General features: G+C 48.1%; 1 protein-coding gene across 1 annotated transcript; it reads right to left on the minus strand.

Moving 5' to 3' along the window:
- Positions 1–1,806: 1,806 nt before the first annotated feature.
- Spata31f1 (SPATA31 subfamily F member 1) lies at positions 1,807–7,777 on the minus strand. Its single transcript, XM_060387275.1, has 4 exons — positions 7,634–7,777; positions 7,068–7,113; positions 6,094–6,154; positions 1,807–5,428 (listed from the first exon to the last, which is right to left on the minus strand). The coding sequence occupies exons 1-4, from the start codon at positions 7,775–7,777 to the stop codon at positions 1,807–1,809; spliced, it is 3,873 nt and encodes a 1,290-aa protein (XP_060243258.1).
- Positions 7,778–17,991: the final 10,214 nt, after the last annotated feature.

The raw sequence follows: 17,991 nt of genomic DNA on the forward strand, positions 1-17,991 counted from the left end.
GCCAGAAAAGGGCATTAGATGCCCTGGAACTAGAGTTACAGAGAGCTGGGAGCTACCACATGGGTGCTGAGAATTGAACCCAGGTCCTCTGGAAGAGCAGCCAGTGCTTTTACCAACTGAGCCATCTCTCCAGCCCTGAAAGCTGGCCTTTATCTGCTTGCTTTAACCATTTATTGCCACAGTGTGGATAAGATGATGCTGTGAGTCAAGTAAGTCTTCTATGCTCACTACTGCTCTTTCCCAAACTTAACAGATGTTTAATGGTGATCTACGTAGGCCCATCAGACAAAATCTCCCAGTTAAAGGTTCTGCCGCGCCAGGGATTCTAAATTCTACACTCAAGGTAAAAACTAAGGTTATATAAGACCTATGGATCTGTAATACTTCTGCTTACCAGATTCTTTTTAGAAAGAGTGTATTTATGGCCCCATCCTCCTAAAATGTTGTTTAGGGAAATACTGAACTGATGGCCTCCAAACTAAAGTTGCATTAGCAGGTTTTCGGGTGGATGCTTGTGTGCTCCCAGGTTGTATCACCACCTCTGTGTGCTCTACTATGGCGGATGACAGCAGCAGAGGGCATGGCGGTAGCCGGAGTCTGCGTGCATTTTTGATGGTAGAGATAATTGAATGTGGACTCTTAGATGAAAAAAGGATGGTTTTTGAGCCAAGAATATGGCTCATAATTAACACACTTGGACAAGGTCTTTCTCAGAGTCACACTTCTGTGAACCTCTTCACCCTGAGTGCTTCCTCCTGTGTCAGAACATCAGTGACCCTCATGTGACACTGTTGAGACTATGCCTGTGTCAGAACGTCAGTGACCCTCATGTGACACTGTGTTGAGACTATGGCTACAGCTATCATCAACGTGTCATCACACAGTAGTCACTGTCCTCCTGAACCAGAAACGAAGGAATCTCTGAAAGAAAAAGATTCACGGAACCATTAAATTCTAGCCAGAAGACAAGTTTTCATAGCCTTCAACAGCAGCTGGGGTAGGTGACAGTTGGGAAACAGGCATTGGCAGAGCTAAGTACATTTTTATAAACCTTGAGGCAAGAATCGTGCCACGCGATAGCTATAGATGAGAGGGGCAGCCGCACCACGGGCAAAGGTGATGTTTGTGGAGAGGAGGATGATGTTCTGAGCTTCTTGTACTTTGAGACAGGGTCTCACGTGTGGCCTGACTGGCCTTGGACTCACTGAGATCAGCCTGTGTCTGCCTCCCAAGAGCTGGGCACCTCGTCTCTTCTGGATTGGAACAAACCATTTGCAATGTCCGTGCATAAATAGGGCTCAGTAAAAGTTAAAAAACAAGAATATTTTTCTCTGCACTTGCTGATTAATTTCCCTTGTTTGTTTTAGCCTTTGGCTTTTGTAATTAAGTTGGGAGCATAGGATTTCCCCTCCCTTACCTTTCTCTTTGGCCCCGAGATATGAGACAGGCAAAGAGTTTAGTGAAGGAACTCAAGCCCAATTTTATCTTTAATTACACAAGAGATTTCCTTTCTGGTCAAGTCTTTTAATTCACATTCTAGGTTGTCTGAAGCATGAGTTTAAATCTCCTTCCTGAGATGAGGACAGACATGTTTCTTTCATACCTCAATAATGCACAGAGAAACAAAGAAGACAAACACCTCATTTCGAGATATGGAATACATTTTGGGTCTTCGCTCCTCACCTGTTCATTAAAATGACAACAATGGTGCTCTTACAGGAATACAGAAGTTGGGGGCCTAGAGGCTGCCATCACATTGGGTGTTCTCCATTAGCAGAAGAACATTTCTGAGGTGAACCCTGGGACCTAGGGTGGGTTTCTGTGTTGAGTGGCATAAGCCAGTTTAGGGCAGTGTCGGGGACAGTGGTGGGGCTGGCCAAGCCGTCGGGAGTGTGGCCAGAGCTTACTGTCTAGAATATGGGGAGCGGTTAAGAAGGACGCGATCACTGACTTCTCCGAGGACCCAGATTGGCCCTTGGGCCCTCTGGAGTCCTCTGTCTTAGTTTTCTTGCTGGGGCTTTTGGCTTGAGGCAGAGCCTTTTCAACATTTTCTTTGGTTTTGGCCACTTTTCCAGGCCTAGAGACCATGGATGGCTCTGTGTGAGTTTTGCCTCTTATCTTGGGGCTAATAGATTGAAGAAAGGATTTCATCTTATTTTTCAAGCTAGCCTCTGGAAGAAGGCTGGGACCAACGTAAGCAGATGCTGGCATCATCCGCCCTGGCGAACCGTGACCTTGCCAGGTTTGGCCCTGAAAACGCTTTCCCTGGATTAGTGGGCGGTGGAAAGGCCTGTCCTGGAAGGCCTGGGAGAACACAGGCTGGGGGTGCCCAGCCATCCTTGCAGGTTCCGGGATGGCACTTGCCTCCATTTGACTGCCTTGCATGTTGTGCTCAGATTCTGCCTCCATAAGGACTTCTGGAGGTGGATCTGGGAACTCCAGCTCAGGGGGCTGCTGGGGGCTGGACAGATGGATGTCCTCCAGACGCAAGCTCTGACCCTGTTGCGAGCAGCCTTGGGCTGTCCTGTGCTGCAACTCTGGCTCCGCATGTCCATCCTGCTGTGCTTTCTCACTGGCTGGGGAAAGCCCGAGACCTGTGTCCCCTTTTCCAAGGTCCCCCACTGCCTTGGGTTTCCCTGGTTCTTCCCTCTTCTCTGTCACTGTGGGGGCATGGGATGAGTACTTGCTCTTGACAGGCCTTTGGGGCTCAGGGCTAAAGGGTTCTTCTGGGCTGGTCTCTTCCCCAGAGGTCCCCATCTGAACTTGGGCCTTGATCATATTCCTGCAGACCTGTGAGGCCGTGGATCCCTCAGCAGCAGAACCATGGGGCACTGCTTTGGAACTAGGCTGCCTTTGCTCCTGGCATGCAGCAGCTGGCTGTTTTTTAAGGTGGGCCCTGTTTACATCTGGGGCTGGAGGAGAGTCACATGAGGTGGGCTGTTCCTGTAGCACTGTGCTTTCTGGGATGCTTAGACTCCCAAGAAATTCCTGCATGTATCCACTCTTCAGGCCTGTTACAGCCAGCTCTTTGTACTCCTCCTTTTCAGAAATTCCAAATTGCATTCCTAGGATCTTTTTTTTGAGGTGGAAATTCAATCTCTCCAAGATCTCTGTGTTTAAGGAGCAGGGGCTCTCCAGGGCAGGCTGGCTCTCCAGAGGTATCTTCTCTGTCCTTCCTTCCACCTGTACTTCAGGCTGCAACTCTTCTGCAGTGTTGGCAGAGGCCTCACTGTCCTGAGTGCAGGGCTCAAGTGAACCTTCAAGGGAGGTAGTTTGGGTCTGAGCTTTTGGTGGGCTTTTGACAGGCCTGGACATCATCTTTGTGCCTCTAGGTTGGATAGTGACTGCTGGGGATGTGGGCCTAGAGAGAGCCATGCAGTAGACGGTAGGAAGGCCTGACAGGAAGGCCAGATACTTATGCTGTAAAGTTGTCTCCAGTTTCTTAATGGTTTCCTGGGGCAGAGCTTGGGGCCGCTTACAGTGTTCAATGAGGGCACCCGACAAGGCCTGCCTCTCCTGGTTGTTGGACTTTGCTTTCCAGGGAACAACTTTCTGATGCAGGTCAGGGATGTTTTCTGCCTGTAACTTTGGGCATTGGCCTTGTGAAATCCAAGAGAAGGGAGCCATTGCTGCCAAGGTTCCGGGGATGTCGCCTTCCCGAGAGCTCCAGGCTCGGCCCGGGACCTTGCCCTCATGGATCTGCCCGCACTTGGCATCCACATGGCTCTTCAACATGGCCTTTGCCTGGACAAACAAGTGCGGCATGTGGATTGACCCTTTGCCCATCCTGGGTGACAACCTGTCACCAGAGCCATCAGCCTTTGGGTCCCCTGGGATGCTTCTGCAGGACAGCTGGTCTGTGGAGGAGAGGAGCAGGTGAATGGATCGCTGGATTCTCTGGGGCAGTCCCCAGCGCAGGTAAATCAGCTGCTTCTGGAGGTGGAATTCCAGCAGCCTGCGCGCATGCTCTGGGAGGAAGAATTCCCTGGTTGGGTGTGAGGAGGACTTCCCTGGCCAGGAAGTTTTTACGGTCCTAGCTTTACCATGCAGTTCACACTGCACATGGCTCTGGGTGTACCAGCTTTTTAGGAAGACAGCTGGCGGGCCCCACTGGAGCCTGACCTGCCTGTCTAGGAGGTGGCATTCCAATGCTTCACACTCTTCCAGAGTCAGAAATGGGACAGTGATCTGTGGCAGTCCTTCGTGCTCACAGGGAGTCTTGCCCTCTGGAGAAGTTGGGGAAGAGGGCAGGGCTGACTTATGTGGTACTTTGGGCAGGAAGGGGAGTGAGAGCTCCCTTGAGGGTCGAGGATCTGTGGGGGACTTGGGTGTGCTCTCGTTCTTGGAGACACCTTGAGAGCTTAAGGAAGTGACATCCAGGGACTCACTGTGAAGGGATGGAAGGCCACAGAATAACTGGCTGTAATATTTACTCTGAAGATTGCTCCTTGAGTCGTTAGCTTGTGCCTTGGGGAGTGGAGAGCAGTCATTTAGGCATTCAAGTTCATGAGAGGGCAAGTAGGTATGGATTTGGTGCCACCAGTGATTTCTTTGTTTCCAATTGATAACAGACCATTCAGAAACCCAGCAGGTCTGGATGGGCAGGCCTGCCAAATAAAAGCTATTGATCTGGTGGGAAATGGTCCCAATTTTGTCCAAAGTGACCTTAGAACTACTGTTCAGAATGGAGGAAAGTGGATTTTTTCTGGATTGACAAAATAATGTCGGGTCTGGCAGAAGCTGCCTCATGGACTCCTCCACACGTCTGGGAAGGCCCCATTTCTGGAAATGTATCCATTTTTTTACATGTAGTTCAAGAAGCCTGCGGACTTTAGGACTAAATAATGGCAGGTGGGAAGACAGTGCTGAGCCCATATGCAAGGACATAGCGTGTGTCAAGTTAGTGATCTTTGGGTTCAGGGACAGTAAAGACACAGCGGACCTCAAGTGGTGGTGGTCTTGACCTTCCTGGTCAGGCTTTGTCTTGCTTTGCATTATTTTTTCCTCAATCACTAAAACCACAGGCCCCTTGAGCCTTGAGGAAGCCACAGACTCTGAGACCATGGGCATGTCTGCCAGATGAAATTCCTGTCCTAGCTGGTGGTGATCAGCCCAGCATTGCTGGCCTCCACCTGCGTTAGTTAAGTGCTCTGTTAGTTGTGTTACTGGTTCAGTTCCAGATGCCAGTGGAAGCTGTCTGGAGTGCCCAGAGTAAAGCTTCATGTTCTGTTCAAAAGACACACTGGATATGGGCAACATCTCCAGACAGGAAGACCTCCGTGGCAGTCCCAGTAAAGCAGGGGACAGCTGGCTTTTCTCACTCTCCAGCAACTGCTGAATCTCTAGAGTTGCAGCATCACAGATTTGGCAGCAGGGATCTACACACAGGAACTGCTGCACATTTTCCTCACCAGGGAGCCAGCTTTGGCTAGGGAGAGAAAAATGGCAACCGTTAGTTAATGATGGTGTGGTATCTGCCTCCACGGGAGAGTGTGTCTGGGGATTGCTGTGTCTTTCCTCCAGTCCCACAAGTTCAGAGCCTACACTGTGGGAAACGAGGTCCTCATGGGAACCATTCAAAGTATGGGGTGTCCCCGCTGCTGTACCCAGAAACTCTTGGGAATCATTCATGCTCTCTAGAAACTAAGTAGAGATAAGATGGTGGGGTGACAGTATCCCAGCCACTCTCCCCCACCCCGAGGACAGACAGGAGGCAATAATAGCAGCAGGGTCCAACCAGACCCAGGGCTCTGCCCTTGAGAGGGAACAGCTGGACACAGTGTGCCACGGTGACTTCTTTGTGCGAAATCCACTCCCTTGACAACTAGTGTCTGGGTGCAGCTCCAGCGATGTCTGCCTTCAGGAAGTTTGCGTTAGCCTGGCCTGGAATGCAGAGCTGCTGAGACCCTCACATACAGACTGGGAGTGGGATGGCTCTTCCCTGCTGAGGCCTGACCCTCTGTGCCCTGGCGCCCCTCAGCTGGAGAAGCTGTTCCACGGTGCTCCTCCTTCCACCAGCTAGCCCTGCCCTCACCCTGCCCAGACCAGGCCAAGAAATCACCACAGTTCACACCACCCAGGTCAAGAGGTCACCTTTTCATGATAGAGAGCAGCTCCCATGGCTTCTCAGCTTCTTCCTTGGAAAGTCTCCTGGCTGAGGAGAAATCAGGACACAGTGTTATCTGTCCTATAGGAATCTGAACAGTAAATCCTTAGCTCAGCAGGAGGGAGCTTAGCACTTAGACTCGGTGCTCTGGGACATGTCCTTGCATACAGCATCACCGGTTAAAGTGTGCTGTCCTCGCCTGATTCCTTTTGGTCTTCACAGTGATGTGAAGATCATCAGCCTATTTTGTAGACGACTGAATAAGTTATATTTTATAGAGCTATAAAATTAGTTCTTAATCAGATTTTCTCTTTCCTATGACAAAATACCTAACACAAATAACTTAAGAGAGAAGAGTTTGCACACAGTTCCATCCATCTTGGTGTGAAAGGCATGGTGACGAGAGTGCCTGCGTGTGTGATTGTGGAAGCGAAGCCCATGTTACAGTGGTGGCCCTAGCACGGTAGAGACGCCAGGTAGGACAGGCTGGACAAGGGACATGCTCTCAGTACTAAATGCAGCTAGTCTGGAGAACGCCTACATATGTTGCAAGTGACAGGAACATAGGCATGGGACCTATGATACAGCCCAGCTTCCATCTGCCTGAACTCTGCTTCCAGATGTGGCCTGATGTGAGCCAGCCCCGCTGCAAGCCCTTGCTGATGTGAGACCAGCCCCTCAGCCACCTGGCCTTCACTGCTGTGATGGAGGATAAATGGAAGCTGTGAGCCCCAGAGCCCACGTTCCTTAGTTCTGCGGGCTTTGCAGTCACGGTGATGCAGTAATCGCCATCAGTCCACCCACAGTGTACTTCCGTATAAATCACAAGTTGTAGAACTAGGAGCTTCGGTAGTTAGAACAATGGGCTCTTGGCATCGGGGTTCAGACAGAGAGAACAGTGAGAGCTCTTCGGGGTGGGAGCTCTCCCAGGGGTTGCAGGAAGGGAATTTTGGGTCTTTACCTCTTGACGCTGCATCTCTAGCCCTTTGCCTGACTTTTCGATGGTGCTTAAAGACAAAAAATATTACAATGTAAAGCTAGGACTCCATTTTCTTCAAGTTCAGAATGAGAGAACATTTACTTCCCTGTACATGCTCTCTTACAGCTCCTTGCCTAGACTCTGCCTTTCTTTCCACCTGAGCGTTTGTCTCCTCTGCTTATTTCTGATTCACTTAGGGCTTTCCATCCTCATTTCTCTACTCTCATAAGAACTTCTGTGGAGAGGACAACACAGGGAGAAAAGCTGAACAGACTCAAAGATATTTCTGACAGCTTGAGGACCTCTGTTCATTGAGTCCTCCAAGTAGATTCCCCCCCCCCCAAGATGGGCTGTTCTGAGCTGGCTTTTCTGTTGTAGTGCATTGCAGGGAGGGCCTGGTAAGGAATTATTTATAGGGCCTTTGTAACTACTTCCTTTCTTTTCTAAGTCCATGGCACAAAATGGGAGCAATCTGGGAGAAGCACTTAGGATGTAAAAGTTACTTATCTAGGCTTAAAGTAGTTTAATAATAGTCAGTGTTTTCCTACCTGGCAGCAGTTCTTTTTAGGTTCCAACCTCAATCCCTGGTAACTCTGTCTTATTTGCCAGGCAATTAGGAAAATGATGAAGATGGAACTATAGGTACATAAAGGATAACAGATGTCCCACAGAAAACACACAGAGCTCAGCATGGCCCAGACCTCATTAGCATGAGGAGACCAGTCGTCTATCAGTCATTCAGGGCCTAAGAGCCTAATGGCTCACAGCACTGGGCACTACCATGGCTGCCTCACAGAGGATGGAATTAGGGCACCAGAACGCATCACAAAGCCCTCTGTTCCACAGGGCTGTTCCAGTGGCACTTCATTCTGTGGACCTGTGTGGCCTCCTGTGAAGGTTGCAGAGCCTAAGGCTGTAGGTGCCATGCTCACTATCTTCCTGTCATCTCGCTCCCTCCCACCTTCACTTCCTTTGTCTTCCAACCTCCGTTCAGTTTCCTCTTCCTTAACTGTATGGCCACTTATCTTCAGAATCTTGGGTCTTTGACACATGGCACTTTGTGAGAAACAGTGCCTGAAAGAGAGCCACCTCCACTAACTCCATACCCGACCTGGAGACACACAGGCGCTTAGAGGGGGTACGGCATGGTTATATGGAGAGCTTTGATGTTTCAAACAAAGGGTTACCGGTGATCAAACCTACAAGAAGGAATGGTTCTGGTTGGCATGATAAAGCCATGCACCCAAGCATAAGCCATAAGGCATTGATGGCTGTAGACAGAAATGGCCACTCAGTCCTCTCTTGTTAGCTTTCGTCGCCCTGAGCATGCAGGAGGTGTTCACATGGGTGCAAACTCATGTCTTGACTAGCGCTCCTCGAGTGTGCTACGTCAGTGTGTTAACACGGGCTGGAGAGGTGGCACAATGGTTAAGAACACTGGCTGTTCTTCCAAAGGACCTCGGTTCAATTCCCAGCACCCACATGGCAGCTCACGACTCCAGTTCCCAGGGATCTGACATCTTCATAGAAACACATGTACAGGTAAAACATCAATGCACATAAAATAAAAAAAAATAAGGTATGCTAACAGGTTGCTTTTGTCAGATTTATCAGTAGTCTTGACACTAGAGAAAAAAAAATCAGTAGCGTGAAGGTAATTCAAAAGATATTATCCAGGGTGAAATACAAATGAAAAACAAAACAAAAACAAAGCCAGCATCCAAGAATTGTGGCATATATGCGACAGACATCCTAGAAACAGTCAGACAGACAGACACACACACACACACAAGAACAAAAGAAGTATTAGAAGAAATAATCATTAATTTTTCAAAACTAATGAGAAATCAATTAAAAATCAAGAAGCCCCACAATTTTTGTGATACTACTAAATAACATTATTTAATAATGCAAACGCTTTACTGTTGGGAGCCACTGGTCTGCAGTGCTTTGGTACTTGGATCTCAGCGGAAAGACTGCTTTCACCCTGGAAGTTTCCGCGTCTGTCTCCTTTTGTCTGAGACAGCAGGTGGATGTCTTATCAAAGTCACACCTTTTGCTTGACTTCCTTGTGAATTTACTCATTGTGCTGAGGTGTTTTTGCTCGGGCTTAAAAGGAGTCTGGAATAAAGCAAGGCATCTAGCTTCCACTAGAGTCTCCCGGAAAGATCCCATGTGTTCTGTGTTGATTTACTAATTTCAGTCCTCACTCCTGACTCAAGAACCGTTCGACTCTGCCGGCAGGCTCCGGCACTTTACATGAGGAAGATGAAGGTGATCTAAGTTTATAGTGGGATATGCCAGCTTGGCAAACCTGGTTGCCAGGACCCATGTGGTAGAAGGATAGAGGGTCTCTCTCTCTCTCTCTCTCTCTCTCTCTCTCTCTCTCTCTCACACACACACACACACACAATGCAATAAGGGGGGGGGGGGAAGGACAGATCTTGCCAAGATTAGGTCATCTTTGGCCTCGGGACACTGCCAGCAGCTGGAGGCAGGATAGCTGTTATGACTTTGGAAGGTTTGTTTTTATCCATATCTATGACAAACTCATTAATCACTTGCTCCACCAGCCAGACTTGTGTTCAACAGGAATCTAGAGGTTAGTTACAACTTGACAGGAATAGCACCAGAGAGAAGAGATAAGAGTCACCTCCTGCTCATCAGCCTTGGGCAGAAGCTGTCATTAGTGCTGACTCGGATGCTAACAGAATACCAGGGTGTATGGAACACAGAGAAGTGGAGGAGGGAACTGAGCAAAGAGTAGCTAGCTGGTACAACATCTCCATGACCCAGCAGAGGTCAGGTATGGACTGAGTATCAGGTTCTTGAACTGGGGAGTCGCTGATTCTGGTCATGCATCCCCTTTCTGCTCCTCATACCTGGCTTCTTGCATGTAAATCTTCCTTTGCCAAGATTGGTAGCCACACTAAGAGCAGCAGAGGACGGCGCTGTCTTACTCTCATCTGTCACCTTCACCGCATAGGTAACTAGTTTACTGGCGTGAACAGAGGAACTGCAGCTCTCATAGAAGAAAAACAATCACAGCTTTTTAAAGAAATGATATTTATGTTAAGATGTGGCTAAGTGTCCTGGCTAGTTTATTGTCAACTTAACATGACGAGAGTCGCCTGGGAAGAACTCTCAGTTGGGAAAGTGCCTCCCTATGGTTTGCGTGTCTGAGGTGCATATTGTGAAACAGTGATTGATGCCGGGGAGCCCAGTCCATTATGGGGGTGACAACCCTGAGCACCACCACAGTGGTGGTCCCAGCGTGGGTAAGAAAGCAAGCTGAGCAGCCAGGATCAAGCCAGCACTCCTCCACGGCCTCTGTGTCAGCTCCTGCCTCCAGGTTCCTTGAGTTTTTGCCCAACTTCCTTGGATGTTGGACTACAAGTTACAAGATGAACTGTACCCTTTCTTTCTCAAGTTTCTCTTTATCATGGTGTTCCACCATAGCAACAGAGACCCTAAGACAGTAGGTGGAAATGCTAATAGAATAAGGTTATGGGGGGAGGGCGACATGTGAAGTTAAGCACCGCAAGCCTAATTATGTAAAAATGTGACCTTGGGGGAAAAAAAGAGCAGAAAGAAATACCCAACACTCAACCCGGGTTGGTTGTGTGCATCTTGACTTATTTTGGGTGGAGCTCTCCTGCAGTTTAAGTGAGTCCATCAAAATGCATGTTGAGATAGTTTCTAGATGGATCCTGTTAAGAGATGGGACCACAGAATAAAGAGGGAAAAGGAGGAAGAGGAGGAAAGGGAAGGGCTTTGAAGTGGACAACAATTTGGGGTTTACTCCCCTGGGGAGGACCACCTTCCCCAGCTCTCCTCAGTTGCCTGTACTTTCTTTGTATGGAGTTGAGCTTTTGTGGACTTTTCCTATCCACTTTGGCATATTCACTGGTGAGCAGATTATATTTAAGACTATATGTGTGTATACATGTCTATGCTTGCAATAACAATCAAAATAAGAGGCCATGAATTTGAAGAAGAACAAGGTAGGTAGGAGGATTTGGAGGGAGGGAAGGGAGAAATGGTATGATTATATTATAGTCTCAAAATAAAAAAAAAAAGGTGATTGAGTTACAAGTGCTCTGTCCTAGTGAATTTATTAATCCACTTGTGAACTAATCAGTGAGTTAAGTTGTGGCTTGAGTGTTTTGTTGCAAAGCCAAGCTTAGCCTGCCCTGTGCCACCATCTCCACAGATGCCAGGCAGACGCTGTTGCCATGCTCCACAGCTTTGAGGAAACAGATGTTTTCTTTATAAGTTTTTTAAAAATAAATTATGCCAATTGTGGCATTCTGCTATAGCAACAGAAAATGGACTACCCTATAATTTTAGGAAGGTCACAGCATACCTTAAAACTTCTAGAATATAGCATAGAATGTCTTCATTAGGATTAAGAAAAAATAATGCTGCAGGTCTAACCTAGGGATTGAGCGTGCCAAGCAAGCATTCTTCCACTGTTTGCATCTTCAACACCTTCACTAGGAAAATTTTGATGGTAGACAAAATTCCTTAAGAATTATAAAAAAAGCACCAATCATAAAGGAAGACAGATACGTCAGACTACACTTTAGACATCAATAGTTTTTTAAAGAGTGTTGTGGTGGTTTGAAAAAGAATGATGCCCACAGGCTCATACTTTTGATTTCTTAGTCACCAGGGAGTGGCTCTACATGAGAATGATGAGGAGGTGTGTCACTTGGGGTGGTTTGAGGTTTCAAAAGCTGGAGCTTTGAGGTTTCAAAAGCTGGAGCCAGATCCAGTCTCTCTGCTGCTTGTGGTCCAGATGTGGGGATCTCAGCTGCTTCTCCAGCACCATGTCCACCTGCATGCCATGTTCCCACCATGAGAGCAGACTAAACCTGAAGACTGCCCCAGCTAAACATTTTCTTTTATGAGCGTTGCTGTCATCATGGTGTCTTTTCAATAGGATACTGGCTGAGACACGTGAGTGAAAGACTAATTACAGTGCAGAAGGAAAATGATTAGAATGCAGTGACATTCATAGAGAAAGAAAGCATGGGGATTTTACATGGGCCTCCCATCGTCATGTACGCAGGCACACGAGGAGTGGGCATCTTCCTGCACACGCGCCGGTAAGGCGCATTCCTGAGTAGTCACAGCCTAAGGTCATTGTCTTTGTTCGGGCTTCTACTGCTGTGATAAAGACCCCACCAAAGTGTTGTGGGGAGAAAAGGCTTCTATTGTCTCATACTTTCAGGTAACAGTCCATCACTGAGGGAAGTCAGGGCAAGAGATGTAACCAGACAGTGACCTGGAGGCAGAAACTGAAACAGAGGCAGTGGACCAGAACTGTTTACTGGCTTGATCTCCATGGCTCGCTCAGCTTACTTTCTCATATCATCCAGGGCCCACTGCCAGGAGCGGCACCCCCTACAGTGGGCTGGGCCCTCTCACACCAATAACTAACTAAGAAAATGCCCCTCAGGGTTGCTATAGGCCAGTCTATGGAGGCATTTTCTCAGTTGTGGTTCTGTCTGCTCAGATGACTTTAGCTTGTGCCAAGTTGATAAAAACAAACCAAACCAAAACCTAATAAGGACAGTTCAAGAAAAAAGAGTGGTTGCCACATTTTGGCCATGCTCAGCTCAGGGTTCTGGAGCGCAAGTTTAAGAGGCTAAACCCGTAGACATGAACGCTTTGGGGACATGCGCCATTGGCATCCTAGGGATGGCTGACAGGGCTGCCTTTAGGCAGGTGCCTTAGTTAGGGTTTCCATTGCTATGAAGAGACACCGTGCCCACAGCACTTCCTATAAAAGAAGATGTTTAATTGGAGCTGGCTTACAGTTCAGAGGTTTAGTCCACTGTCATCATGGTAGCATGCAGGCAGACATGCAGAGGTGACAGCTCTGTATCTTGATCTACAGGCAGCAGGAAGAGAACTGGCTTGAGCTTCTGAGACATCAGAGCCAACTCCCTACTCATTCTCATGCCTCCTCCAACAAGGCCACACCTCCTAATAATGCCATCCCCTATGGGCCTATGGGGGCCATTTTTATTCAAACTATCACAGTTGCTTAAGTTTTCTCCAACAGGTTTACTTGATTTTTTTTTCACTTCCGCACCCTATCTCTCTGGTGTGATGAATCCAGGAAATCACATTTTAATATACATCATAGGATGGAAATGTTAATAATCTCTCAAACTTTAAATCTCTGGAAGAGATCTCTTTCAGTCTTTCAGGACCTCTCTGAAGTGTGTGTGTGTGTGTGGTACACATGGGTGTATAGGTGTGCATAGGAGGCCAGAGGACAACTTTGACTAATTCTAAAGGTGCTGTTCACCTTGTTTTTTGAGACAAGGTCTATCTTTGGTCTTGAGCTCACCACTAGGCAAGGCTGCCTGAGTAGTGAACTCAAATGTCTGCATATCTTTGCCTCTCTAGTGCTGAGATGACAAGAATTTGCCATCATGTCCTGCTTTTTATAATGTGGGTTCTGGGGCTCAAACTCAGACTTTATGAGGCAAGGCAATTACTTTATGGAATGAAATATCATCTCAACTCCTTGACAAGGCTTCCTTTCAAGACAGGAACTCTTTTTGATCTCTTGTACCTCAGGAATTAGCTGGGACAGAGGTTATTTTCAATTTCTTCATGCAACTCAGGCCTTCTGCTAACCCCTGTGTGCTTTCTAATCTATCAAGTTCTTATTCACTTTGTTCTCAAGACTCTCATGGCCAACTCAGGGTTCAATCCCAACCATTGATTTTTGTGAAAAAAAGATCTGGAGTAGCTTCCAAGTTCAGCCAAAAACACATTAGCAGTGTAGGATTAGTGAAATGGTTTTGTGCAGGGGTCAAGCCTGGAAGACTGCCTATCCTATTGATGCTCTCATGTCGAGTTGACATAAGACTGTACGGTTGCAAAACAGACAAGTGGACAATGGACCCCAACATGTGATTCTTGGAAAAAGGCCTCTGTCCTGGCTAGATTTATGTCAACTTGACACAAGCTAGAGTCATCAGAGAGGAGGGAACCTCATTTGAAAAAATACCTCCATAAAATCAGGCTGTAGGCAAGCGAGGTGAACACTTTCTTAATTGGTGATTGATGGGGTGACCCCAGCCCATTGTGGATGGGGTCACCCTGGGATGGTCCTCCTCACCTCTTTAAGGAAGCAGGCAGAGCCAGCCAGTAAGCAGGCCTCTGCATCAGCTCCTGCTCCAGATTCCTGTCCCGCTTGAGTTCCTGTCCTGACTCCCTTCAGTGACGGACGGTGCTGTAGAAGTGTAAGCCAAAGAAACCTCTTCCTTCCTAGTTTGCTTTTGAATATGGCATTTCATCACAGCAATAGTAACTCTAACTGGGACAGCATCTAGCTCAATTAAAAGGCTCTCAGCCTCATAAACGATCACAGACACAGAAAGCTGCAGCCGCAGTGAGTAACGACACAGGCCTCCAGAACAGACGAAGACTGCCAGTGAGATAGATGTCAGCAGCTTCCCAGGTGCTGCTCCTCTGTCTCGGGGCCGAGGAGGAGACGGAACCACGCGCGAGGGCAAATGCGTCTTTGCAGAGTTCCCTGTAGCACAGGTTTATTTGCTGAGTTGGTACTTGTCGGCAGGAGGTGCCTGTGGAGAGCGCAGTGGGGTCAGAGTTCCTGAGCAGAGGTACCGTTCGGAGCAGTGGACGCGGCTAGGCCAGTTTGAGTCCTGTGAGTGAGGGTCATCACTGTCTTCAGCCTCTTGTCCAAACAGGAAGCAGGGGAGATGAAGCCCCTGGCATGCCTCTGTGAGTTCTGGCGAGGGGTGGGCACAGCAGAGTGAGGGCCCCTTACTCATTTGTTTCTGGGAACCGCGCTTAAGGCAGACCCCGCTTCCATTGTCCTGCTGCAGTGCCACAATTACCATCATCAGGTTTCTCCAGGAAGCTGTTCACGCCTGTCAGTTCATAGGTGCTGGGGGATACACGGCCCTGGAAGGAAGACCAGGCAGAAGTGGCCTGACAGCTCCTAGCAAAAGCATTACAGCTTTCCCGTGTCTTCTGCTCATAAAATACTAATAAACACCTAGGATGCACCGAGGTTCTGAGAACAGAGGTTTTTAAATACATGATCATCTTTGTTACTGCACAAAGACATCAGTCTGACAGGAAACCTCACTGTAATTCAGACTGCGAGACTCCTAAAGTCCTGGCTGATCAGAAGCTCTAGAGGGCGCCACCCGCACACGCTACGCTCCCAGCCGGCCCAAGCACTGCGTTGGCTGGAATCTGAGGTCATTAGAACCACCAAGAGCTTGTTAAAAACAAGGCTGCTTGTATTATTTGCAGGGCTCAGGGGAAAATGAAAATGTCACGCCCTATGCTGGCTCATTTTGTGTAAACTTGACACAGGCTAGAGTCATTTGAGATATGGGAACCTCAGTTGAGAAAGTGTCCTGATAAGATTTGCAGGGAAGCCTGTAGGGCGTTTTCCTACACAGTGGTTGGTGGGGGAGGGCCAGCCCTGAACTGGTGGTCCTGGTTCTCTAAGAAGGCAGGCTAAGCAGGCCATGGAGCAAGCCAGTAAGCAGCACCCCGCCACGGCCTGGCATCAGCTCTTACCCTGTTTGAGTTTCTGCCCTGACTTCCTCTGATGATGATTACAATGTCGAAGTGTCAGCCAAATAAACCCTTGCTTTTGGTCATGGTGTTTCATTATAGCAATAGTAACCCTAACTAAGGCAGGTTCCTTGTTGAAAAAGTAGGGACTATTGAAGGTAATAATTAGAAAACTTTCCTCCTTCCTTCCTACCCTGCATCCTCATGTTTTAAATCTCAAGGTTAAACAACTCACATGGATTTTAAGTACTCGTGTTTACCCCGTGTGCAGTTAGTTTTAGGCACGAATCTCAGGGAGTTTCAGCTTGATGTACCCACTGACACTCCGTACTTCCTATTTTGCAGTTCACAATGCAGACAGACACCTTCATTCTTACCAGAACCAGAAACACATCATCATTTTATTCTGCACTGGCCTCTCCCACAGGCTTCTCTTACACTCACTTCATACCACACATGGGATCACCAGGATTTTGTATTTGAGGGCATTGCAGTGCTACATATGACAGCTATGCTGCTTGAGTCCCCGTGCCAGGAGAACCCTCAGTTACGCCAATGGAAAATCCTAATGGATGACAAGTCAAGGTCAAAGCACGCTCCATACACGAAAGCTTGTAGCATTTCAAGTGGGCAACTGGAGAGCGGCTCCGGGGCCTCGAGGGAGCCCTTACCGAGCCTTGTTTAGTAGCTTAAGTCTGAGTCCTGCTGAAAGTGTGGACTATAGTTCAGGGATGGTGGGGCGTTTCTCAGGCAGAATGCCTGCTTACCATGCACAGGCCTTGGGTTTGATTCCAAGGAAGGGGATGAGAAGAGGAGGAGAAGCAGGGGAGAGGAGAGAGGGAGAAGGCAGAAGAAGGGGAAAGATTCATATTCTGAGGAGCCATCACAAAGGGGAAAGAAATACACATATACAGGAGTAAGTTTTCTATATGTTACCAAAATTAACTTAGAATAGCTCTGATGGTGATTTTGATAAGATTTATATTAGTGGCAACCACTAAGAAAATAACTGTAAATAACAAAAAACCATGAAAAAAATTAAAATTATGCTAGGATTATTCACTAAATACAAAGCAAGGAAGAGAAACGGCAAGAAAAAGCAAACTGTGAGACTGAAATTTAATCATAGAAACAGCATTGGGAGAATATGGCTTAAACAATCCAGCTGCAGGGCGGATCATTTCATCAGATGGAAAATGAGGCCTGGGGCTGGAGAGCCAGCTCAGCAGGTGTACTGCTCCCACAGAGAACCCAGTTCAGCCCCCAGCACCACAGCTCACAGTGCTGTGTAATTGCAGTTTCAGCGGGCTCAGTGCCCGCTCTGGCCTTCACGGGCACCAGGCCTGCATGTGGGGTGTATACATACATGCAGGCAAATCCCCGTACACAAAATGAGGGCTGGGAGGTAACACTGGGGAATGCACTGACTCTGAAGCTGAGGACCTGGATTTGGATTCCGAGCGCACACATAAACAAACAACCTCCTCCAAAAAAGGCAGTTTTTATGCCATGTGTGCCTTAAGCCCAATGCTTTGCCCGTGTGCTGGTCTTTGGCAACTTGACATAAAACTAGAGTCACTAGAGAAAAGGGAACTTTAACTGAGGGATTGCCTTCATCAGATTGGCCTACGGTCGTGTCTGGGGGCATTTTCTTGATTAGCAATTGCTGTGGGCGCCCCTCCCCGCCCAGGGAGCAGTGCTGCTCTGTGGTGGCTGCTTCAGTCCCTGCCTCCAGCTCCCCGCCTTGAACCCTGCCCTGCTTACCTGGCTGAGCTGGACGTTAACTGGACGTTCAGGAGGAGCCCTCCTCTCCAGGTTGGATTTTATAAATGTTTTATTACAACAACACAAAACAAATTAGTGCTGGATCTCAAGTCAGGGTCGTCTCTATCTGAAGATTTCTATTTCAATCTTACAAACTGTGTGTGTGTGTGTGTGTGTGTGTGTGTGTGTGCGCGCACGCGAGCGCACGCGCGCACATGTGTGTCTGTCTGGGCCAGAGTTTCACGTCAGGTATCTTCCTCAGTTGCTCTGTTTTTCAAGCCAGGGTCTTTCAGTGAAGTTGAGCTCACCAGTTCTGCTAGGCTGGCTGGCTGGAGGGCTGCAGGAAGCCCTGTGTCTCTGCTGCACTTCTCGAGGCTGGGAGTACAGATGAGGGCCTCTGTGGGTGCTGATGACACAGTCAGGTCCACATGCACGGATGGCAAAGATTTATCAACCAAGCCATTTCTCCAGTCCTTCCCATTTCTGTGGCTAATGGAAAGTCCTTCCCGGGTGGAGAGCATTTTCCTTTTATTATCTGTTGCTTTCACTAGTCATCTTTCCC

Source organism: Meriones unguiculatus, chromosome 1 (genome assembly GCF_030254825.1).
Source record: "Meriones unguiculatus strain TT.TT164.6M chromosome 1, Bangor_MerUng_6.1, whole genome shotgun sequence".
Lineage (NCBI taxonomy): Eukaryota > Metazoa > Chordata > Mammalia > Rodentia > Muridae > Meriones > Meriones unguiculatus.

Excerpts from the sequence above, each read along its gene's own strand:
- Spata31f1 (XM_060387275.1), bottom strand. The coding sequence starts at position 7,777 with ATGCTGAGCTCTGTGTGTTTTCTGTGGGACATCTGTTATCCTTTATGT. Across the intron at positions 7,114-7,633 it reads CTAAAAAGAACTGCTGCCAG|CACCATCGAAAAGTCAGGCA; the intron begins GTAGGAAAACAC and ends TTTGTCTTTAAG. Across the intron at positions 5,429-6,093 it reads CTGCTCTCTATCATGAAAAG|CCAAAGCTGGCTCCCTGGTG; the intron begins GTGACCTCTTGA and ends TTCTCTCCCTAG.